This window comes from Simochromis diagramma, unplaced genomic scaffold (assembly GCF_900408965.1).
Source record: "Simochromis diagramma unplaced genomic scaffold, fSimDia1.1 OVJJ01000159.1, whole genome shotgun sequence".
NCBI classification, from domain to species: domain Eukaryota; kingdom Metazoa; phylum Chordata; class Actinopteri; order Cichliformes; family Cichlidae; genus Simochromis; species Simochromis diagramma.
In genome coordinates, this window is record NW_024387197.1 from 3,177,442 (window position 1) to 3,201,785 (window position 24,344).

Here is a 24,344-nt window from a genome sequence, read left to right on the forward strand (position 1 = left end):
TTATATTGGCTTCACCTGGTGTCATTATAAAACGCTACATCTATCCACCTCTTTTGGCCTGTGTTTGTTTTTTGTGGCAATGGGTGGCTGTTTGTTTCTCTGTCTGGTGTTATTATCAGGCTCCTTACAGGGTGAGTGTGGGGCTACCAAAACTGCTTTTCTAGACCTTCTAATTTTGCAGTGACTACATTTTTTTTTTTTTTTTTGTCCTTTTTCTCTCAACTTAATTCATGTAGTTGTTTCTGCTGGAAGTGGTCTCAGAAGTTGCACCCGGGACTCTAAACTGTGCAGAGATGGTTCAGAGTGTGTGCTCTACAGGTATCTGTGTGATGGAGAGCAGGACTGTATGGATGGTTCAGATGAAGAGGATTGTGAAACATCATGCAGCAAAGGTATGAGACAGTGTGTATGTTAGATTAGACAAATTGAGTAGCAGAAGTAGTTGAAGATCACAACGGCAGTCACATGAAAGCACAAATAAAGACCATACAATAATTGAGGGGAAGCCAGATTACTCCCTAGGAGTAACCACCTGGTGACAGCTGGAAGGAAAAACTCCTATTTGACAGGAAGAAACCACTGGCAGAACCAGGCTCAGGAAGGGACAGCCATCTGCCACAAACAGTTCAGGGTGAGGGGATGTAGAGCCAGAGATTAATAACTAATGATTAAATGCATGGTGAGTGAAGTAGAAACACTCAATGAAGCCTAGACCTAGTGCAGCATAACTAAGGGAGGATTCAGGGTCACTTGATCCAGCCTTAACTTTAAGCCTAATCTTAAAAGTAGAAAGGGTGTCTATCTCCTGAATTCAAGCTGGGAGCTGGTTCCACAGATAAGGGACCTAAAGGCTGAAGGCTTTGCCTCCTATTGTACTTTTAAATCGTTAGCTTCATAGCATAAGTGCCTAAGTCATTTTTTGGTCAAATTGAGATTTTTGCCTAACTTTACTCCCCTACCACTGCTGCATCATCCTGTCCGTCTGCCTGCCGAAAACACAAAAAAATGACTTAGGCACTTATGCTATGAAGCTAACGAAATACAAGTAAACCAGAATTCTGGAGACAAGGTGCTCTATTGGGGTTATTATGGTACTATGTTTTATGAAGAACTACGATTGTGCATGTGACTAACACCTGTAATGCCTGCACACAAGCAGATCAGTTCCAGTGTGCCCATGGGAAGATGTGCATCGAGAAGAGCCAGGTGTGTGACGGTGTACCTCAGTGTCAGGACCGCTCTGATGAGCTTCAGTGCGTGACGCTAATGAGGGGCTGTGTTCATCACTGTGACAACAAGACCCGCTGCCTGCCTGCAAACTTCCTGTGTGACGGCGAGGAGGACTGTACAGATGGCACAGATGAAGCCACTTGTGGTACCTTCTGATGTATTTGTAGTACTGAATTGACACTCGTTTTTATGTTGGACTTGTGCATTTGTTTATTTTTTTGGTTTTGAATTATAATGCTTTCCCTGCTGTATTTTATTTTTATTATGTATCCAGGAGAAGACAAAAAGGAAGAAGAGACCATTACAACCTCTGTGCCTACAGTCTTGGTTGGCCCTTCTAAACAGTCCACCTCTTCTCACCCCATTAAGTGTTCTTTCGGCTTCATACCATGCAGTGACAACTCGGCGTGTATCCAGAACCACTATTTCTGTGATGGTGAAGCAGACTGCAGAGATGGTTCAGATGAGGCAAAATGCTCATCGTCTTGTGAAAAGGGTAACCTGTTTGTCATCTCGCTTGTTATTAATATGGCTTTACTGCCATCTAGTGAGCAACGCTAGTTTCACATCAGTATTGGTGCATGGCCAGTTGACACTTTGGCTTTTTACTATCAGAGCACCCCTAAAAATTACTATAGCAATAGTATTTTCTTAAAAAGTTATATTTTTCTAACTTTTCTGTAGATGACAGGATGGAATGAAAACAGGCTAGATATCCAGTGTTGATGATGTCATGATGTTACAGTGTACTCACACAGAGCCAGGTTTGTCATTAACAGTCTAATAACTCTTGTTCCTGCGCCAGAAAGACGATGCTGAGGTAATTTCATGACACAGATCAGTGATGCAAATTTAAAACGCACTAACTGCAATATAGCAACAGTTCAAACTGTTCTGATAATGCAGCTTATAAAATGTCTGCTTAATTCTATTTGTTCTCTAAATGGCATCAAAAACGTTAGGTAATGTAGCTTAAATCACTAGATTATTAGCCAGTTTTAACCTTCTGATCCACTAGTCTGCTGGGAAAATTGGGAATCTAATCCACCCTGAAATCTCTGGTCACCCATCTTATTAGGTTGCTTTTGAATGTAAAATTGTAGTGTTTATCTAGTTTATTTGAGATGTGCAAATGTGAAAAGGGTTGCTTTCATTTGCAAACAGCATATCCAACTAATATTAATTACAAGGCACTGCATATATGACATTATGATTGGGAGATGAGCCCCCCAGCATTGCCACTGCAAACTCTGACATTACATGGAGCCAGGGCACTATATGCAGATCAATAAATGTAGACCTAACTGTGGAATTTGGGATTAAAATCTCTTATTGTAACTGAAGCTCAAACTGCCAGATGATATTTGTATCAGCAGATAAGATGGACAGTTACAAACAATCTAATGTGTATGCAGTAGGATGGTCTATGCGTTTGTAGATTTACAGATGTATGCACTACAAGCCTGAGCCCAAGTGAGACATTAATGTGAACATAATAAAAAATCATTATACAATCTGTCCTTTGTAGACCAGTTCCAGTGTGCCCATGGAAGGCTGTGCATTGAGAAGAGCCAGGTGTGTGATGGTGTGCCTCACTGTCAGGACCGCTCGGATGAAGCAGAATGCACAAAGTACATGGAGGGCTGTTCTCATCAATGCGACAACAAAAGCCGCTGCATTCCCAGTAGCTTCCTTTGTGATGGGGAAAGTGACTGCTCTGATGGCAGTGATGAGGCAAAGTGTGGTATGTGGGCATACTAATGTCCTACCTGGTTTCAGCTTTGCTTGCATATGAGTAATCTTTAATGCTTTGTTTGCCTCCCTCTTGTCAATATAGAAAAGGAGGACTGCAGTGACACAGAGTTCAAGTGTACCAGTGGCCAGTGTGTGTTGGCCACAATGCGTTGCGACGGTCACCCAGACTGCCGGGACCGTTCGGATGAGGAAGACTGCACCAAAGTGCCAGCCTGCAACACCAAACTTCGCTGTCCCCAGAGCAAGGAGTGTCTAGTGCAGGAGTGGATCTGTGATGGAGACCAGGACTGCAGAGATGGCACTGATGAGAAGGTGGATGCTAAAAAGCAGCTTCATGCATGCTAAACTTTGAGGAGCAACCATAAAAATCTTTTAAAAATGATTTGGGGAGTGGGGTTTTTTTTTTTGTTTTTTCTCCCTCCATGATCAGGCGTGAAGTGGTAAAGTGCATGTTTAGGTGATTAAAATTTAATTGGACTTTCAGGCTTGTCCTGTGGCTCCAGTGAACTGTGGAGAGTTCCAGTGGTTGTGCAAATCCAAGACCAAGTGCATCCCTACAGCCTGGATGTGCGATGGCATGAAGGACTGCAATGATGGCAGTGACGAGACTGAATGTGAGTAAATTTGGAATTATTCACAGAATTAAACATCAATGTGAAAACTTGTAGCAGTAAGGGTCTTTATCTTATTCCAGTTTTACCACCTGCTATATCTGTTTAGCACATAGTATAAAAGAGGACCTAAAATATGTCGATGCTTGTCTGAGAATATTCTATTTGCAGAATGAGACTGTCCCAATTCTTTAATTCAAATTGGGATGTTTAGTTATGTGAGCTGTAAAATGCCTGTAATGTGTAAATTCTAGCTGAAGAGTAGTAAATGGATAGTCATGTAATTTAAACTGCTGCTTAAACTTGTGTACATGAATGCTGTTCATGTTTACAGGTCCGGCTGTAACATGTGCCCCTCACCAGTTCCAGTGTGGCAGTCAGGAGTGCCTGGATCCAAACCTGGTGTGCAACAGCATTACAAACTGTGCAGATGGCTCAGATGAGGGAGGAAGCTGCCATACAGACTGTGCAGAGGAATATAACATGCACTGCTCCCAGGGCTGCTACAACACACCTCAGGGACCGGTGAGAAGTCTCTTTAAAATTCTGTGTGCTCGATCAAATTTACCCAGCAGAGACTGTGCCTGAAAATGGACTGAAGGGTGTATGTAGCAATATTGCCATGTAAAGTCTGATTGTTCTGGATAAACGATCCCTTTTGTTGATCCAGTAAAGATGTATATGAAGGCTATGAGCCTGCAGTGACTCGAAGTGAGTAATCTAAATGTTAGATTTGCATTTGGTGTCTCTAGCGCTGTCGCTGTGCAGCAGGTTTCAGGCTCATGGAGGATGGGCTGGCCTGTGCTGATGTTGATGAGTGTGAAGTTCAGACTCCAGGTGTGTGCAGTCAGCTATGCATCAACACTCCAGGCTCGTACAGATGTGACTGTCAGCCGGGCTTTATAATGGAAGCAGATGGACACCACTGCAAAATCACTGGTAAAGCTCCCTTTAATAAACAGCATGGCGTTGTCACTCTTGAAGTGGAACTGGACAAAGTTGAAAATGTCAGCACGCTGCAGCCACACAAAAATCAAATGGGTTTGACTTTTGCCCATGCCCCATTTCAAGATTAATAACATTCTTGCTACATTCTGTTAAATATGACAAAAGCAGATTTATATATAAAGTTTGTATCTGTCTTGTGTGAAACTTGTATGAAAAGCACACAAGTGAAAACAGATAAGAGCCCTTGAAAGATTATATAAATGAAACTTGTATGTTTTGGATACTTACTAAAACAACATATGAAAGTAATGAGAAAGTGGCCACTTTCATGAGTAAATCATATAAGCATTGTATGATTCACTATATGAAGTAGGCCACGTCTTATGAAAGTCTTTTATAAGGTTGTTTTTCTCTATTTCTTTTCCATATGGGTAGCGGGACATTTTGGGAATTGCACCCATTTTTATTTATTTTCATTTTTAACGAGTACGCATGCATGTCTGTTGAAAAACTAAGCCACATGCAGGAGACCACAAACTGGAAGCGGGGGTAAATACAGGGTGAGGAACACTCATTCTTCTGGTGTGTGACACATTTTCACTTCATTCTCACGCTCACAAGCTGCCCAAAGAAATCTCACGCCAAATAAGGGCAAGGATCAGAGGGAGGAGAAGCAGTGGGCTCACAGTTGGTGAAATATTTTTATTTTTGTAATGTCCTTATACAAAAGTTTCTTTCAGCTGCTTCCTTAGTCAGAGGTGACAACAGCAGATGGATCTGCATATTTGATTTTTATCTGGAGGACTTTCCTGATACAACCCTCTGAGGGACTCACTTCCTGCTCTCCTCAAACTGGCATCTTTTGTGTGTCAGGCAAATATGTAAACCACAAAATCATGTTTAATAGCATTACAAAAATCTAGCCATTCTGCTGAAAGACTCTCCCCTGCCTTTTCACAAGACTTTGCTCACATTTATTGAGTCTTATATTTTTTTAAATCAACATTAAAAAGGTGAAATGGAGCAAAAAACCTCAGTGTCGAATAACTTATGCATTATGATCATTTTCTTATCCCTCAGGTGAGCCCCTCCTGTTGTCCTCAATCCAAACAGATATCTACTTGTATGGCTTGCGTAGTCACAGCTTGGTTGCGTTGCCCTCTTCTGCAAAGAAGGCAGTCTTGTCTCTAGACTATGACTGGAAAGGTCAGAAGGTCTTCTGGGTCAGTCTGGAGATGGCTGCTATAATGTGGTCTTCTCTAGATCAGAAGATGACAGGAAGTCTGATTAAAGGTTCGTACAACTCGAATGTGGCTGGAGCATTCAGAGGAATGTCAGTTTACTCATGTCTGAAAGTTGTATCAAGGAACACCTGTGGAAACAAGATGGCATCTTGTTTCCACAGGTGTTCGGGCTGATTCTATAGCTGTGGACTGGGTCGGGAGGAATCTGTACTGGATCAATGGGGTGAAGAGTTGTATTGCTGCCATCAGATTGGCAGCAGCCTCTGCAAGCTCACTGGACCAAAGCATCATCTTGGATGAAGACTTGGATCAGCCCCGCTCTCTTGCCCTGCTACCACAAAAAGGGTTGATATGAATTTAAAAAAAAAAAAAAAAAAAGACAGAGCTGTTTCAGTTTTTACAGTAAGCGGCATTTGTGGTCTCTTATTTCATCAGGCTGATGTTCTGGACAGAGATTGGTAATGTAGTGAAGATTGAGCGTGCTGGGATGGATGGGTCAGAGAGGAGGGCACTGGTGAACTCGAGTTTGGGCTGGCCGGGTGGTGTGGCTGTAGATGCAGTCTCTGAGAGGGTCTACTGGACAGATGAAAGACTGAAGGCGATTGGATCTGCAACTCTGGATGGCGATGACATTAGGGTAAAATGTATCTATTTAACCTATCCTAAATCTGCTGTTCTAGCAAAAAGGTTATCAAGCTCTGTCTGTGAAGGCTCTCAGTCATCGTAGTCTAAGGAGCTTGAAGAGAAAAGCCTCTGAAGAAGCTTCTTCAGAAGCAGAAGCTTCTCGGATGAGAGGTGAAACGTCTTCAGTCGACTTAAAGAAGTCCAGATGCTTTTCTTTCCAAACCTCTTAGTTATCACGCTCTCCTTCCATAACTAAAAATATCACTTTAGATAAGATACCTCTTTATTGTCATTGCGCAGTCATACATTGTTCAATGAAATTGGAAAACTGTCTCATGTCAGCACTACATACGACACAACACAGTAACTTGGTAATAAAATGAATTTAGGGAAGTCTTTTCCCTAAATGACTCAAGAATATAGAGATGATGATTTTTGTGTAACAATGAAAAATGTCCAACCTAACTGGTGACTAATACCCTTTTATATATAAATGCCGTTTTCAGATTCTACAGATAAAGGAGACCACAAACCCCTTTTCTGTGACAGTGTTCAATGACATGCTCTACTGGTCTGATGCCAAGAAACGAGTGGTGCAGGCTGCTCATAAAATCTCTGGTAAAAACCATCAAGTTGTGCTGAAAAGGCCCAGACAGCCTTTTGCTGTGAAGGTAAGGAGTGATGTGGAATTAAAGCATGTTAGGAAATGGGGCAGCATAATGTACAATTTTTGGATCCTTTCATGTGATAAGTGCTCATACAAAGCTATTCCATTATGTTTGAAGATTTTCCCCCTTTTTTTTTTTTTTTTTTTTTTTTTTTTTTTTTTTTTGTTGGAAGCAATTAAGAAGTTTTTGGGCACACCCTAACGGTTAGTCCTGGAAAGCTTGCTGAAGAGGTTTTAATTTAAAATGTTACAAACAGGCTTAGAAGTTTGTTTTTTTTCTTCTTTTAGATCATCCACCCAATGCTCCAGATGGGCACTGTGAACCCCTGCAAGAAGATGGGTTGTTCCCACATGTGTGTGCTTGCTCCTGGGCCCAGGGCTGTGTGCAAGTGTCCCCCTGGTCTCTTGCTGGCAGAGGATGACCTCACCTGCTCCAACCTGGTCAACTCGGCATTTCTGCTGTTGCTGTCTCTGTCCAGTGTCACTCAGGTTTTGCTAAATGCCTTAATTTTACTCAGTGTAACCTGCATTGGCAGAATATGCTGTATATGGATATGCAACTCAAATGTCTGATAAATTGGAACGATCTGTTCTGGGTACAAACTTTCAAAATGGTAATTGGGTTCTGAAAGAGGACAAAATCAAACTGATCCCCCCCCCCCCCCCCCCCCCCCCGTATAAAATGCATCCTTTTTTTTGTCTTTAGAAATGGTGTATAAATAACTGATGCAGCTTTCCTTTATGTGTATCCTTGGTTTTGGGCTCTTGAGCATTCTGTTTTGCGTCTGCACACCACCACAGTAAAATTAGAATTTTGACTTTGACGACTTCTTGAATCACAGCTGAAAGTATGCACTTCATTCACATCTTTGTTTGATTCTAAAGTCAACCGTGGTGATGAACAGAAGCAAACATTAGATTGTCATTGGACAAATACTTACGACAAATACTAACTGGATTTAGATGCATTTATTAGGAAATGCTATTAAGGTTACTTGGCAAATTGCTCTGCTCTAAACTAATTGTTAAAACAGAACTTCACTCAAAAGTGAAGCAAACTCCACCCCTGCCCTTCTGGACAGGCTGTATCACACAGCAAGCTACATCACTAATAGAGTAATGCCATTAAAAATGGAAAGACTTTTATATAAATGCTTAATTATTATATAAATACTCTAATCCCAGTAATCTCTGTAGATCTACTTGCAGTCCCAACACACAGCAGCCGAGCTGAAGGGCTGGCCTGAGCATCTGGCCCTGCAGATACCGAGCGTGAACAAAGCCAATCTCATGGACTACATCTTCAAGGAACGCACTCTATTTGTGACAGATGATGCCACTTCTTCACTCAGCTCTTTCAGGCTGAAGGACTCACTCCTGACGTCTCGGGGCCAGCTTCTTGAGCTGCTGGATGACGCCGTCACTGCCATGGCAGTTGACTGGATAACACTCAACATTTATTGGAGCAGTTACAAACAGCCCCACCTGCAGGTCACTGCTGTCACAGGCACATACACAGCCATTCTCATAAAGGAGGGGATCAACAGAGTGGGTTCGATTGCTCTTCACCCACCCAGTGGAAGAGTTTGTTTCACGAATATCGATCTGGAGGCTACGGGCAGCACGGCTACAATAGTGTGCGCCAGCATGGATGGTGGTGAGCAAAGAGTGGTGTGGAAGGATGCTGTCCAACCAACATCTTTGGTCTTCTCTAATAATGGGGATAACATTTTCTGGGCTGACACGAGTAAGCTGACACTAGTTTACTTTAGTTTCGTTGTTCCAATAGGTTGTTCTCTTAATGACTTGAGTCAAATGTTCTCAGGTTTGGGGACCATTGGCTCTGTCCTGATTGATGGATCTGGATATACAGAGCTGAAGGTTGATGACGGCCTGGCTGCTGTGGCTGTAAGTGACAACATCCTCCTCTGGATTACAGTCACTGGTAAGAGTCCAAGCATGTACTGTAATAACTGACTATAATTCCTAAAATTCAAATGACATCTTGGCCCGAGCAGTTTTGGTAAATGACTACTTCATAACATGGATAATGGCTCCACAGGAATCAACATCTTTGAGTATAATTTAGTGGTACAACTATGACCTTTTTGTTCCTTCAGACAAGACCCAACTCTGGTACAAAGACGCTCAGCAGGATAAGAAATTATGGTTTGAGGTTGGCACACAAGTGGTCGGCTTAAAGGCATTCAGCAAACGGAGTCAGATGGGTATGTAAGAACCACAAACGGAACACCTGGAAAGGCTAACCTGCCCTTTTTAAAGATGTTTCTACATGTCATGTACAAAAAAACCAAACTACCTCATACCTAATTATCTGCTTGATTTCATCAGGCTCTAACCCATGCACAGAAAACAATGGGAACTGTGAGCACTTGTGCCTCGCCACCCCAACAAGTCGCACATGCAAGTGCTCTTATGACCACATCCTTCTGAATGCCACTCGGTGCAGCCCAGAGCAACACTGCCCAGCTGGCAGCAGGCCCTGCCTCGATCACCTCTCATGCCTGCCTGTGGAGAAGTTTTGCGATGGACATGCAGACTGCACGGACCACTCCGATGAGAACTGTGGGACACAAAATTAAAGACTAAAACTGCTCCTGTAGATGACACCTTATTGCACCATGGCTAAAACTTTTTTTTTTTTCTTTCTTCCCCCTTTCATAAAGGTGTTGGCACCCAGCAGCGCCCAGGAGCTGAGGTCTTGGCTCCCACTCAACCTCACAGTTCTCCTCCTCCTCCTCCTTCCAGTGTCTCTCCTGTCTCACAAGTCACAGGTCTGAACACAACACTGAATGTCAGCATTCAGCGTGTGAACCTGGATGCCCAGCAGTGCAGCCAGAGGCGCTGCAGTAGTAACGGACACTGTGTAGAGACGAAGGGAGTTATTACATGTGTGTGTTCATTGGGCTACAGCGGTGATTCCTGTGAAAACCGGCTTGTGAAAACCATGCAGGGTCCCATTGTCTACGCTGCCGTGGGTCTCTGTGCAGCAGTTGTGATCATTGTTGTAATAGTGCTGGTGAAGAGGAAGAAGAGTGCCAACTTAAGGTTTTTTTTTTTTTCTTCTTTATTTAAATCTCAAATTTAACTTTTTCCTTGCTCTCTCTCTCTCTCCGTGGGTTTTGGTGTGGGTGGGCTACAAGACTTGGCAACACTTGTCCCTTTGCAATAGGAGATGGTGTCCTTGGGTTGCAGCAATGTTTAGTTTTGTACACCTTACTGGGAAGCATTTGCACACATTGACCTACTGGTGGTTTGATGTGATGGATAACTATTTTACAGCTCTTCTAATAGCAGCTCTAAGACTTGGGCAGAGTGGCTATATGGTGTGAAATGCTAGCAACAGAATGCTAACGCTCAGGATGGCATTTATATCAACGTTATTAGATGTGGGTTAAAATATTATTACTATATTGATTTTATAACTTGAAATCTGTTTAATTGGGGGTTAGTTCTATTGGCTCTCAATTAAGCATATACAGCAAACAAGGATAGTGGTGATCTGCAAGAACAGATGTCCATTTGTGAAAAATCTGTTTGTTTGGATTTGGAATTATCTCAAGCGTGTGGTTTTTAAAATGCCATATCAATCCCTTAGTCGGCACATCTGGTTTCAAAATGGAATAGAATAAGCCTTTATTTTCATTGTACAGTGGTCCCTCGTTTATCGCAGGAGTTGCATTCTAAAAATAGCCCGCGATAGGTGAAATCCGTGAAGTAGCCAACTTTATTTTTATTTTAAGGTTATAAAACCCCCTCACTACACACTTTATACACTTTTCTCAGACAGGCATGAACATTTTCACACTTTGAGTATTTAAACAAGAGAGAAGTTCATACATTCGTAGAACAATAAGTCCAGTATTATAGAATGAAACCAAAGGCACCCATGGTTGCCTTTGACGGTGCAAAACGTTTTGTCAGAAAACTTACAAACATACAGTACAGCACTTCCAAGATTTATGAGAATTTGACAAGCTGAACGCATTCTGAACTGTGCAGGAGACGTGGCACGGAGGAGATTGATTGAGAATGGCCTACAGCCGATCAGGACGCAGAACACATCGCGCTGTTAAAAAAAAAAATAAAAAAAATAAAAAAAAAACATGCAAAATTGCAAAAAAATCACTGAAGCTGGGAAAGGTGGACCACTGTACAATGAAAATGCCAAGATGGTCAAAACAAAAATGCACATCTTAGGTTTCATATGAGACTTCATAAACAAAGTGGTGATTTCATGATAGCAGGTTCAATTTCTTATATGGTCTGTCCACCTTCCATATACAGTGTCTTTGCATTAGGATATTTTCCTGTGACTACAAAGCTAAAACTGGGCGTAACCACTTGGAATGATGTCAACGGGAGTAAAAATGTTTGTCCTGTCCATTTGTCTGCTACTGAACCAATGCAATGTAGTCTTTCTACCATAATATTTGAGAGAGGAAAAAAAATCCAACATGGTTGATAAGAAAAGTGAGCAGGCTTCAGTCTTTGGGCCATGAATCTCAGCACAGATTTGCATAGTAATTCACTGATTCAATTATCCAGTCTAGACTATGCTGTTACGTTTGGATAATCTAATTTTTGGCAAGTTAGAAGTGTGGTTATGGATGGTGCATCATTTTCATTTAAAAACAAAGTCAGGAACTTGATTCTTATTCAGACTTTTAGCAAAAACAACTTGGTGTTTCTACAGTTTGAGAACAGAGCTTTTCTGCATCACAGAATTAAACATGTTCTTGCTGCAGGGGAACTGGACCATCAGCAGGCAAGGAGATGAGCATGACTGACCTGGAGAGCAAAGCGGAGACCATTCCCACATCCCATACTGCCTCAGCAGAAAAGCCAGAGGTGGACCTCCCTTAAACCAGCAGCTTCCCGTTTTGTTTTGTCGCTTTGGAAGCCGTATCCTCTGTGGAATCGAGCTGATTTATGAACAAGTGATGTTTTAAATAAACAGTCTGCATTTTCCACAGTTTCCTGTCATGTTATTTCAGGTTGTTTACTGTTAGACCATCATTGCGAAGTTTGACATGAATAAGAATGAACACTTGGATTATAATAGACGGTAAAATGTGAAAGTCTGACTTTAATGCCTTGTTTTGACTAAAAGACCTTTACAGTTGTGTAAAGGGGGGACTATTACTTAAACTGAAATAACTACTGTGCAAAAGTCTTGAGTCAGCCCTAATTTCACAAGATTTTCCTAGGAACATGGGCAATGGGTGCTGTGGCATAATGAAACTTGTGAATGCACAGGAAAAATGATACGAGGCAAAGACATCGTTTGTTAGAATTCTAACAAACTTAAACGTCAGTATTTAGTCTGACACATGATCATTGGCAAAATCTGACTGTACTTTCCTCATAATTCCGTGGTGGTGTGTTGTGTTTTTTTTTTTTTTTTTTTTTTTTTTTTTTTTGGGACAAGCTCTCAAACAACACTGGCTGAAATGCAGCACAAAACCATGACGGAGCCTGTTTTACAAACACTGTTGTACTCTTCTCCTTACTACCTGCATACACATTGACAGCAGTTTGATTTGTCACTCATTGATGAATCCCAAATATTGTCAGATTTTCCCTGTCCACTTGTATAATTTGGCATACCTCAGACTTTTCTTCTTTAAAGAATGGCTTCTTGACAGCCACCCTTCCACTGAGGCTGTTTCCCATGAAACTTAGGGTCAGCCAGATCGTCAGGTCTCTGCTGGAGCTTTTCCTACAAAGAACACTACTTCCAGCTACTGTTCATTTGTAGAGTTTTGTTTGTTTGTTTAGGTCTTTCACTTTTTTCTCCTCCAGTTTCTTCCATTTTTCATCGTCACACACCATGTTGATTTGTCCAGTTTCTGGCTAGCAGCTTTTTGTTGCAAAATTACAATGTACGCCTCTCAAACTTTTGTCCTTAGCATTTTATTTTTGTAGATTCAACTAAAGAAAAAAATTTTTTGGGGGGGGCAACAAGCTGTTAGTAACAATGTGCCTTACAATACAACATAAAACTGGTGTTTTGCTACATTTTCTGTTGTGTAGGTGTTTTCAACTCTTGAATGGCTCGTAGCTAAGGAAACAAAAAATCCTCTAAAAATGGACAGATACTGAACTAAAATCGAGTGGGGGGAAAGCAGCAAATGGAACACCTTCAGAAAACCTCGACCTTTTGCTAGAGATCACATTTTAAAAATTACTAGTCTGGCTCACTGTAAGCAAAACAAAGAAATGAGTGGTGGCTTAAGACTACAGAGGACTGTAAATGATCAGAAATGTCACTTTTAAGTGTCATGGCACACAGTTGAAGCTATTATTATTGTTATCATGATTAATGTTTTATTTAGGTATTTAGGAGACATATGGTTTGTAACACTTGTGGACAGACACTCTGCAAGGCTTTGTAGTCTTCATGGTGATGTCACAATCAGCTAGGAAACACTGAATTGCAGTGATCCTTACTCCCCTGAATTGTCTTATTTGACCGTTCTGTAAAACACAGGGAGACAAAACGGTGTCCGTATATAGAATATGTTGTTTCAGTGTCTGCGGAGACACTGGATATTTAATTAATACTATGGAACATCAAAACAATCCAAATCACGTTAGTACTTTTGCACTCAGTGCAAACACTATGCATGAAACTTTGTCTAAAATTCCTTAGGTATTTTACATCTATTTAAATTCTAAACCATTGTTTAAACCAATACCACAAAACACATGTTTACTGTGCTTATGAATAGGCACTTCTGGTGGACTTATTCTTCTACAACCATTGTCCTAGAATTTTTAGCGATCTGTCATTTCAGTTTAGCTGGGGGTGTTTGGTGATTTAGCTTTCATGGTTTTAGGAATCAGCACTACAGTGCATAATATATTGCCAGGAACAGGAACCCAATGATGGCCCGGTACCCACACATTTCCACGGCTATATAAAAAGAAGGCCAACCCAGATGTTCTATTGTTTGCTGAGGACTGAGCAGAAGTGAGAATTTACTGTAATCAGTCTGGAGCGTTTCTATGGTGAGGACACTCGACCATTAAGGTAGGTTCTCAATCATAACTTAGCATTTCACTTTACTGAACTTGTTGTAGTTCAAGATGTTGAACAACTTTACTAACATTCAATAATGCATTTAAATTGAATTCTAAAATGTTTACTTGTGTTACTCTTCCTTCAAATAGTAATAGATTAGTGGATGCAGCAATACCCTCATTTAAAACTTAATGAATTTTATGCTTGAGACAGTTAAAGGCAATATTAGCAAAGGGTTGACAAATTTAAATGTAAATCAACCCCCCCCCCCCCAAAAAAGAAAAAAGATCTGTGCCACTACAAACATGAAAAACATGATTCCAGAAATGTCTTTTTTAACAATATTTGAGGTGGAAATCATTTTTAACTGAACCAAGAAGAAAGTACTCTGTTTGTCTCTCGATGTACACACTACCAGTTTACCAATATGGTTCTTTTAGTTTGTTTCAGCAAATACAGGAAGGACAGCAATGGCAGTCCTGGGGGCCACCCTTTGCGCTGTCCTCATGGTGACTCTAGTGACAGCTAAACCAGTGAGTAGCTATACTACTTTACTGCTACATTTTCCCACTGTATAGCAAAGATTGGTGGATTTGTGACAGTTTCATTATAAAACAGGTCCAGCTGAAAGAAAGTGAGGATTCACCCAAGTCATCAGAGTCCAGTGAATCCAGTTCATCAGAAGAGACCACCACTAATGATAGGTCTTCACAGGAAACCCTGCAGTCAAACACGCCGGATGCTACAGAGAACCCCCTGGATGCAGCACCGCTTCCCTCTGCAGATGCAGGACCTTCTCTGGCCACTTCTCCTGAAGACCCAAAAACCTCTGCTGACCCAGATGCTTTACAACTTGTGCCAGATCCGTCTCATACTGCGATGAGCGTTGATGTTTCTTTAGATGTGCCCAATTCTGGTCCCACAAAGGACTCTGTTAACGCTGTTAACCCTACCCACATTCTACCAAACACGCATCCTTCAGGGCTTTCAGAGACTGGTGTAGTCATAGGTACAATTCAACCACAAGTCATTACCACATACCAAGGATCCACCCAGGGTGTCACTCCACCCTTTCCTACATGTGTCATCCAACCAACACCTACAGCCCCACCACTGATACTCCCTATTGGAACAACACTAGATGGTGGTCCTGTCTGTTTCACTTTCCAGGTCACAACTGCTGAGCCAGATCCACCTAGAGGAGACAGCATTTGATCCCCAACAGAACACAGAAATTGTTGTTCATTTAAGTTTTAGTTCAGCCTAGGTGACCAGGACAGACCACATTATGGCTGTACATATACACAACCTCGACTTGATACTTATATAGATGTCCTAACTACACTTGGCTTTTACTTTGCCACTTTTCCCTCAACCTTGGCAAATGGGAAAAAAAAAAAAATGGTGCTAATGTATATGCTGTATATATACAATAAACACATCTAAAGCTGTTGCAATAACAAAAGTACAGTCACAATAAATAAATTAATAAACAGCTGAAAATTAAACTGATTAAATGTTTGTCTCAAATCCGGTGAACTGTTTAGTAAAATGAGTGTTTAATGTGAGTGTGTATTACAGTCAGAGTACAGTTCAGCAAACCTGATACCTGCAAGGGGAAAACATGCAAAAATAATCAAGGGCCATTTATCACAGCAGCCACAACCACAGACTGTATATAAAAGACCGAAGTCTCATCCTCAGCATTTTGGCAGCTGCTGTCTTGATGTTTTCAAAGTGAACGTAATTCGGTGAGAAACAGATGCTACATGCTCGTGCGTTAGCAGCTGTCAAACACACTAAACAGCACACTCTCCTTTCCTCTAAAATGGGCACCATAATTTACAAAAAGAATTGAACAATTAAGATCATAAACCTATCAAGAATGTGTTTACCGAGGTCACAAATCAAGTATAAAGTATGCAATCATCGCGGAGTTTTTTGCAGTCTGACTTCTTTTTGCAAACAGATGTCGCCCCCTGCTGGTCAGTAGAAAGAAAGCAAATTCAAGGCACTTCCTCACAGACTCCGCTTTTGAAATCTTTGAGGTTTCATGCATCTTTCTTTAATATACAGTCTGTGGGCACAACAGAAATTATACAGGATGTTGGCTAGCTGTGGAGCATTACAAAGCCATCTAAATTTAATTCACATATATTTCCATTTGTATGTAATTTAGTTTTTTAAATTTCAGATTGCACATATAGTATTTTACAATTATAAGTGGGGTTTGATGACAGCTTTAAAGACAAAGCTTTAAAGATAGATCATCAAGTTTATATATAATGAGCCTTTTTTTAAGATATGCATGAATGTTTGATTTGAACTAGAATTTTATACAATAAACCATTTTCAACCCTTGTAGCAAGTTCCAACTAAAAATCATAGAGAGAGGGATCCACAATGATAAACTAAAATATGTATTTAGAACTCTAATGAAGAAACAATGCCATCTGTTAAATATTTGACTAACAGGGAGACTATGCAAGTAACAGCACAGGCTGACCAATGCCAATGACAAACACACATTAGTTAACACTTTATCTTACTCAGATCATTTAAATAAGATTTATGGCACATACACCAGATGTATCAGGCTAACTAACCACAACTGCACACCACTGTCACCATCACCTGCGTGGCTTTGAATGATTCAATCGTGCCGCCTCCTATAAACATGCAGGTCATACGGACTATGCTTCTAAATTGTCTTTCTTTGTAAGTATGGTGATCCTGTCCAGTGATTCCCACCAAGTGGATCCTGGGAAAAATTCCATCCACGATGAACGTTAGCAGGTAGGGAAAATAGATAAATACATTTTTGTATGTACAAACTGGAGAAGTCGGCTCAGTCTAGTTTTACCCTAGATGCTCGTTACTACATCACATGCCTTCGGTTTTGGTCAAGCATGTACTCTTAATGTTGTGTGGAAGCTACTGTTGATCGTGCTGCTGTGGCTCCATGTTTTGCTCGGGCTGCTGCAGCTGGATGAGTCCTCCATCCTGCGCTGTGTTGTACGAGCCGCAGCTGGTGCACTTCATTCCCAGCACATGGAAAGGCACCGTACAGTGAGCTTGGCAGTCGTTACACATAATCTGCAGTAAGGACATTAAAAAAATAAAAATAAATCATCAAACAGAACAAATATCGGTTTCATATTCACATTTAGATAAATGCACCAGCATTTTATTGTGTTATCGAAGGCCTACTTTGACCATTGCTCCTTGGTACTCAGTGGGCATTGGTGACTGAGCGATCTCTTTATCTATCTCCTTCCAGTGGTTCTGCATGTCACAAGCACTGTGCATGCACAGTGGGCAGCGATAAGCTCTGAAACAAACACAGGGGAGGGAAAAAAACAATCATATGGAAGGCCACCAGCAATCAAATAAGAGGACACAAAAATCCCTACATTGCCACAATGTAGCCTTTAAAAAGCTGATCAGAAACCGTTTTTGCTCTATACCAGGTAGATTGGACAAGCTTTTACAAATTACAGAAGCCTGCACAAAAACCTGACCTCTGACCTTGACGTCAAGGTCACTGAGATTCAAACTTATCTGAGATTTTTTAGTAGATGGAACTACTGTATCAATTTCAAAATCTTACATGGTCTCGTTTACAAACTTGTGTCGACACATCCTGCATGCTTAGCAGGGCGACAACAATACTCCGTCAGCCTTTTACGGCTGAGGGGTAAAAAGCAGACTATAACCCGGTCCCTTAATTACAACAACATTTTATTTTACCAGAAAAAGGAGTTCATTAAACATACCCTGTTCTGATCATGTCATCAAAGCAGGTCCTGTAGAAGAGAGAGAACAAACGCATTGTTACTATTATGTCACAACAGATCGTGAAGATATTTTAATCTGCAGTCAGTTTGTCAGTGCTGAGTCTGTTTTGTCATTACTGCAAAATTGTGTTCTTGGAGACTGTGGCAGCAGGATATACTACAAAGGCAGTTTTGAGTACTATGTGTTTGTCTGTGAACAGATACTGTCAAACTGACAGTGTTGCAATCAGGCACCTATTTGACATTTTGGTCAGATAGGTGCCTGATCCTACTCAAATATCTGTGATTCATTTCCCTACACATGCATTAAACATTCATATTATTAAAAGAGTCATAATAATAAATGGAGTGTGCTTCACTATAGTTTTCTGTCACAAATTTTCCACAGACTTCTGGATGCTTTCAAGTTAATTTGTGCGTGTGTGTGTGTGAGCAGCGACACTGAACTATCAGCAGCAGCAAATAAGAGAAACAGGAGTGTTGACCTGATTTTGATATTAGACTGTAACTATTTTTCCACCAGCATAGTCGTGTAGGTGAGATATTTCACACAGAAAAACAATGGATAAGTCACCAAATCAGTCTAACAGGACTAATTCCAGTAAAGTAAAATCAGTCATTATTAAAGATTAAGATGTGAAAGACTTTTTGTGTTGGAAGTGAGAAAAATGCCCGGTGTGTTTTTTTAAATATCATTTTGTGCCACTGGTAGAAATTAAAAAAATACACTATTAAACCCCATAACCCTGAACTGACAGTATCCAGAGAGTAAGGAATCCTACTTGTGTAAAAGATGGCCACATGGAAGAACGTGAGCGCCAATCCTGGATGTGTGAATATCCTGCATTAAAAAAAACATTAAAAAAAAAGAAAGAAATATATATTAAACTCTGGAGAAAACAGATTAAAAAAAGAGCCACCATTCTCCTCGCCTTCTATCCCATTAATGCTGTTACCTCCATGCAGACAGGACAGTTCTGCCTTGAAACATTTTCAACACACTGAAACATAGAAAATAAAGGGAAATTAAAACTGTGAGGGCTCAACATACAGATAGATGTAGGCGAGTCAGGAACACAGCGATAGTCACCTTGTGGTTTCCTTGCAGATCCTGAGCTAAACACAAATTGCACTTCTCGCAGTGAAAGTACTTCTCTCTGGGCCCAATCCTGTAGAGGCACATTTGAAAACTCACTAAATGACAAATTTTGCCATCACGTGTTTCGGGAACAGTGAAATATCAGCATGATAACACAACACTGTGATTTTTATCTCTGACAGTTTCTTAATGAATTAAGAAAAATGGGAAAATTTTGTGGGGAACGTTAAGAAGACATTTCCCCAGTACCCGTATCATTATTACTACTAAAGTTACACATAGAAATATTTAGACACTATAAACATGAAATATATTGAATCAGTTTCTTACCTGCAGATTCCACAGGGCTGACAGTGGTACTGCTTCTTGTCTTTGTCGAACAAGTGGCAAATGTCGCAGTAATACTCCCCAAACAGCAAATGACATTGCTGACAAGTCTGCTGTGTCTACAAAAGTATAACATTTGTACAGCTTTTTCCCTTCATCCGAGCTAACCATAATCAAAAGTACAACTCAAGCACTAAGGTGACATCGAGACGTCCTGCTGTAACCGACGGTGGAGCTCAAACACGTTAACTAGCTTTTCCTCAGTTACCTGCTGCACCGTCAGACACGCTGAGCACTGCACCTCTCTGACTTTGAATCGATCCATCTGGTGGTTCTCCTCTGCATCGTGGCACAGCCGACACACGTACAGTTTACCGCAGCAAGGTGCCTGCAGTACAGCAGAAACGCGATTACACAGGGCACAGACAGGGATGGGTATAGTAGTATGGGCTCAAATTGTGGTCATAAATATTTTGTACTTGTAAATCAGGATTTGTATGTGTAAAAAGAATTTGTGTGTGTGTAAAAAAGATTTGTGTGTGGACTTAGCCAAAAAATACGTGTGAAACTCTGCACTCAAGTTTCAAGTTACAAGTACGAATTTTGAACCGTATTTCTTTCTTTCATCTGATTGGCCAATGTCATGTCAATCACAAATTTAACTATCCAATCAGAGAACAGGTGTGTTTGGCTGTCGGAGGGGCGCTTTTTTGAACTGCAGGTCCTTGAAGGGTAATACAGTTTGAAGCTGGAGGATCTCTATATAAATATCCTATACAAGCTAGGTCCCCAAACTTTCAGTAGCTGTTGAAAGGATAAAGTTGTGGTATATCAGTGGTTAGAAATACCATTATTACTTTAGGATTAGTTTAACACAAAGTCAGGGCTGACCCGGGACCATGGCTGTGAGTCACAGTGCGCAGCATAAAGGTCCTTTCACATCGGACGCAGGATGTGCTGCTAATGCTAACTAAAAGCCAAGGATCCAGAATTTGTTGCGCTGGCTGCTGAGCTCTGTGTGTTTTTGCAGCAGCTCTACCTGTACTAGATGCACCTGCTCCTTGTCATTTCTATCTCTGACTTTATGTCCTCTACAAGAGTTTCTGGTTTCTTTGCTGGTTCTTCAAATATTCAATAAAAGGGCATTTATTCCCTTCAAGGACCTGAAGCTCCATAAAGCACCCCTCCAATAGCCAAACCCACCTGTTCTCTGATTGGATAGTTAAATTTGTGATTGACAAGACATTGGCCAATCAGATGAAAGGAAGAAACATCGGGTCAAAATTCATACTTGTAACTTGAAACTTAAGTGCAGAGTTTCACACGTATTTTTTGGCTAAGTCCACACACAAATCTTTTTTACGCACACACAAATTCTTTTTACACACACAAATCTGTTTTACACACACACACACAAATTCTTTTTACACATACAAATCCTGATTTACAAGTACAAAATATTTATGACCACAATTTGAGTCCATATAGTAGTCCTATCACAGTTTGTGTAGCTGTAGCAATAAGTCACTAAGCGTGTGTGTGTGTGTGTGTGTGTGTGTGTGTGTGTGCGCGCGCCTAAATGTAATCCTTATTCTGAAAATTCTTTATTAAACAGTGCTGACAAAGTTCAAGAGGGAGCTTGGCACTGTCATGGAAATTATGTGTGTGTCTGAAAATATGATATGCATGTGTATATATGAATAAACTTTAAATTTCTCCCGAACAGCAGTAAGTCAAGAAGCCCCTCTCTCTTAAACAACTGAAAAAATGCTCTGCTACTGGAAAGAAGTACAAATAATTAAATAACAATTTGCTGCAGTACACCCACCTTTATTTGACATCTTTGACTTTATCAAACAAAAGCTGGTGATATATAACAAAACAACATTTATAAATTCCCCTGATAACTGGAGCTGTTTGGATTCTCATACCCAGGCTGCTGGCTGACTGAACTCTGAACAGCTTTAGCCAACATGTCCATGTTCAGCTACTAATCAAGTGTCTGATTAGGCGTGCTGTTATAAAGGTCTTGGCTCACAGTGAAGAGCTTCCATACTAATGACACGGCCTGACCACCCCTTAAGTAATTAATTAAAAATTAGCAATGAGGACATGAGGATAAAATATATTTGTCACGTCACGTGTTAGGTAAAACAGGACATGATATCGTGTGGCATCAGACGTTTTGGCTCCAAGACCTAAAAAAAAAAAAGTACATTCTCCCTGCTGTTTGAAAATATAAAGATGAGTCATCAACTTATCAAACGTCAGATAGGCTGTTTACACACTTTTAATAGATCTGTACATCAAATTTGGACACAATGTAAAAGATTTAAATATAAACAGTGTGTAAAGGTTACGTAATTAAAGCGTATATAAAATAAATGATAAATTCCCCACGCCTTTCCTTGACCCCCCCTGACGTTATCTGTCAAGGCCAAGTACAACCGATTAGGAAGGCAACAATTTTAAATTCTATTCAGTTTTGTGCTCTTTTGCGCTAAATACATAAACTCTCATTTTTCCTATTTGTCAAATGTGAGAGGGAGCAGGCTTCCTTGTCTCCTCCGCGCGTAATTATGATGGGAAGGACTAAGACCGGAGGGAAGGAGGCGAGAAAAGCTCCAGAAACTCTCAAGCCCCTCGCTTCAACAACGCCGTGCAGATATTATGCAAAATCATGCCGTCTGAAACATTTATTATTATTTAACCCTGTTACAGCGACGTTTGCCGGCTGAAGACTAAATAACTAGCTAGCTAGCTAACTATGACAGTCTCTAGCAGAGATATACCGACGACATAATCGTTATAGCACAGTTATAACTTGGCATATTCAAAGCCTATTTGCCTCCACCGTATATTTAAGACAAATGTATGAACATTTTTTAAAGCATTTTACTCACTTTCAATAAGCAGCTTCGAATGTAATGATCACAACCAGCAGAAGCAGCCATGCTTACCCCGAAATGGAATGCTTCTTCTTCTCCCTCCGCTCTAGAGCGTTGCACTGTTGGCTCCTGTGCTGTTGATTATGTCATCGTTGAGGTTGCATTAGCGCCACCTCTGCTTCGGAATGTGGATCGCAGTCTGTACAAATCCTACCCAATGACTCAAAACACAAAAACGGAAAAACAAACAGACACAAAATTAATACAAAACAAAAGAAACTATTTTATACAGTATTTTATTGCGCCCATAAATACTGTCTCTTAAAGAACATTAAACATGTCCACACAACTTCAACCTCCTAGGACCTGGCGTCCACATATGTGGACATCACATTTTGGGTTATTTAGACCAAAATACTCAATTTTGCTCTACAAGGGCCTGATATCCACTTATGAGGACATTATACTGCTACTGTCCTATCAAAATTTTAAACGAATATCCTCATATCCTCATATGTGGATATGAGGGCGAATATCCTCATATGTGGCTCTCATTTTTCTTAGAAACAAAAATTAGATAAAAAAAACAAACAAAAAAAACCCCGCTGATAATTCTTTGTTTTTACATTCATCAGGTCCCAATCAGCCCAAATATCAAAGAGAATTTAAAAATGCATGCTGTGGAAGAGTTCAGGTCTTTGGAGGTTAAGGTTCATTTTAGCCTAAATAGCGATCTCATTTTCAGCCTAACAGTGTTCACACAGACCAGCAAGATTCATTCTAAGTTAAAATATTCTCTTTTTGTATTGTTTCCCTGCTTTATCTACATTTCTTATTTCTGAAATAATCTTGTTGTTTATAATATAGAATCCTCCCCTTTGCTTTAGTGTTCCATTTCCCTCACCACATTGCTGTGCACCAGACTTTTTCTGTGGCCTTTGATTTGCTTATGAGTGTCTAAGCCTAATTTCCAAGCCTCTTCATTCTTCTTTAGACCCATGACCACATAAACCCAATAAGCATGCCATGGTAAATGAGCTGGGACTGTGCTTGTAAATAAGATGCAAGGATTTTAGACTTTATGAACAGAAACAGAGCAGATTTAGAGGGTTTCTGGTTTATTCTACCTGACCTCTATATGGATACAGCCTAGAATACCACACAATTTGGAATTTGCTTTATTCTGACACCTTTTTTCAGGCATTTTTAAAGTATTAATTTAAAGGTTTTGGACTCACGTAGTAAATATTTCATTTCAAGAAGGCCTACCATCAGTATTTACTATTTTCATCCATAAATGTAGTATCTTAGTATTGAAAAGAAGAAGGCTACCTGAAGGGTAACTGAACTGATTTTAGGTGGGATCAGCTGAATATGTTTTCTTCAATAAGATTTCAAGTGGCAGTCATGGAATCTGGCTTGTTAGTGTATACAACTCCCATCACTTTCACACCATTTACACTCTCACTCATCTTTACCCCACCTACCTCTATGGAATCCACGTTTGTATGGACTAAGTAGTCACATAAACTGTTAAAAAAAAAAAAAAAAAAAAAAAAAATCTGTTAGTCTGAATCAACTGGTTTAATAATGGTTCGAAATTATTGAAGCATCCAGAAGAAAACTTTTTTCTTAGATATTATGGAACAAATAAGAGAATAATTTGCATGCAATTTTTAAGAGCTAAAATAGCGTACACATATGATTCATTTGTAGCTCCTGAAGATTTATAGTGAAAATCGCCAGTTTTAGGAGTATTGACATATAGTATTGCATCACTAAGTAAGACAATAACCCAAAACCAGTGATTCTCATTATACATGTTCAACAGCTGTGCATGAATTATACTCAATACATGGATCCTGACCAAGCAATTATCCAATATACTCAGCTGATATTGATCTATCATAGGTGTACACTTAGATTAATATGTTTTTGGACAATGACACATTTCATATAATTTTGGAATGAAGACAAGGATTAAAGCAGAGAAACCCACGAACAAGCAGCGGCTGTAGTAAATACCTGGCACAGCATTTAGTGATGCTCATGACTTATAGACTCAAGGTAATTATTGAATGGGAATCATTGTCATCCACTCATTAA

General features: G+C 40.3%; 3 protein-coding genes across 6 annotated transcripts; 2 read left to right on the forward strand and 1 right to left on the reverse strand.

Moving 5' to 3' along the window:
* The first annotated feature begins 1 nt into the window (after window position 1).
* Window positions 2–12,071, forward strand: lrp13 (low-density lipoprotein receptor related-protein 13). 2 transcript variants are annotated; one of them, XM_040049970.1, is made up of 20 exons: window positions 2–131; window positions 237–392; window positions 1,157–1,375; window positions 1,505–1,726; window positions 2,759–2,974; window positions 3,068–3,297; window positions 3,470–3,599; window positions 3,931–4,121; window positions 4,349–4,535; window positions 5,625–5,837; window positions 5,950–6,133; window positions 6,224–6,425; window positions 6,919–7,083; window positions 7,368–7,568; window positions 8,277–8,826; window positions 8,905–9,024; window positions 9,200–9,307; window positions 9,432–9,665; window positions 9,767–10,148; window positions 11,849–12,071. In XM_040049970.1, the coding sequence occupies exons 1-20, from the start codon at window positions 80–82 to the stop codon at window positions 11,964–11,966; spliced, it is 4,080 nt and encodes a 1,359-aa protein (XP_039905904.1). In that variant the 5' UTR covers window positions 2–79; the 3' UTR covers window positions 11,967–12,071. The 2 variants fall into 2 exon arrangements, with proteins under 2 accessions (XP_039905904.1, XP_039905905.1); XM_040049971.1 differs by having other exon boundaries at window positions 1,160–1,375.
* Window positions 12,072–14,054: 1,983 nt separating this feature from the next.
* On the forward strand, window positions 14,055–15,578 carry LOC120745263 (proline-rich receptor-like protein kinase PERK12). Its single transcript, XM_040049982.1, has 3 exons — window positions 14,055–14,136; window positions 14,568–14,660; window positions 14,746–15,578. Exons 2-3 carry the CDS (start codon window positions 14,598–14,600, stop codon window positions 15,340–15,342), a joined length of 660 nt encoding a protein of 219 aa, XP_039905916.1. The 5' UTR covers window positions 14,055–14,136; window positions 14,568–14,597; the 3' UTR covers window positions 15,343–15,578.
* An 86-nt stretch (window positions 15,579–15,664) lies between these two features.
* Window positions 15,665–22,444, reverse strand: rchy1 (ring finger and CHY zinc finger domain containing 1). 3 transcript variants are annotated; one of them, XM_040049980.1, is made up of 9 exons: window positions 22,311–22,442; window positions 19,619–19,738; window positions 19,354–19,469; window positions 19,015–19,093; window positions 18,881–18,925; window positions 18,707–18,765; window positions 17,904–17,933; window positions 17,338–17,458; window positions 15,665–17,223 (listed from the first exon to the last, which is right to left on the reverse strand). In XM_040049980.1, exons 2-9 carry the CDS (start codon window positions 19,673–19,675, stop codon window positions 17,062–17,064), a joined length of 669 nt encoding a protein of 222 aa, XP_039905914.1. In that variant the 5' UTR covers window positions 19,676–19,738; window positions 22,311–22,442; the 3' UTR covers window positions 15,665–17,061. The 3 variants fall into 3 exon arrangements, with proteins under 3 accessions (XP_039905914.1, XP_039905913.1, XP_039905915.1); XM_040049979.1 differs by having other exon boundaries at window positions 22,254–22,442; XM_040049981.1 differs by lacking the exon at window positions 19,619–19,738 and having other exon boundaries at window positions 22,254–22,444.
* Between the last annotated feature and the right edge of the window lie 1,900 nt (window positions 22,445–24,344).

Bases quoted from the DNA above. Each gene is read 5' to 3' on its own strand.
- lrp13 (XM_040049970.1), top strand. From the start codon at position 80: ATGGGTGGCTGTTTGTTTCTCTGTCTGGTGTTATTATCAGGCTCCTTA. The intron at 3,600-3,930 runs GTGAGTAAATTT...TCATGTTTACAG, and splicing joins TGGCAGTGACGAGACTGAAT to GTCCGGCTGTAACATGTGCC. The intron at 6,134-6,223 runs GTTGATATGAAT...TTATTTCATCAG, and splicing joins GCCCTGCTACCACAAAAAGG to GCTGATGTTCTGGACAGAGA.
- LOC120745263 (XM_040049982.1), top strand. From the start codon at position 14,598: ATGGCAGTCCTGGGGGCCACCCTTTGCGCTGTCCTCATGGTGACTCTA. The intron at 14,661-14,745 runs GTGAGTAGCTAT...ATTATAAAACAG, and splicing joins CTCTAGTGACAGCTAAACCA to GTCCAGCTGAAAGAAAGTGA.
- rchy1 (XM_040049979.1), bottom strand. From the start codon at position 22,304: ATGGCTGCTTCTGCTGGTTGTGATCATTACATTCGAAGCTGCTTATTG. The intron at 18,766-18,880 runs GTAACAGCATTA...TTTTTAATGCAG, and splicing joins ACTGTCCTGTCTGCATGGAG to GATATTCACACATCCAGGAT. The intron at 17,934-18,706 runs GTAGGATTCCTT...TCTCTTCTACAG, and splicing joins TGTGGCCATCTTTTACACAA to GACCTGCTTTGATGACATGA.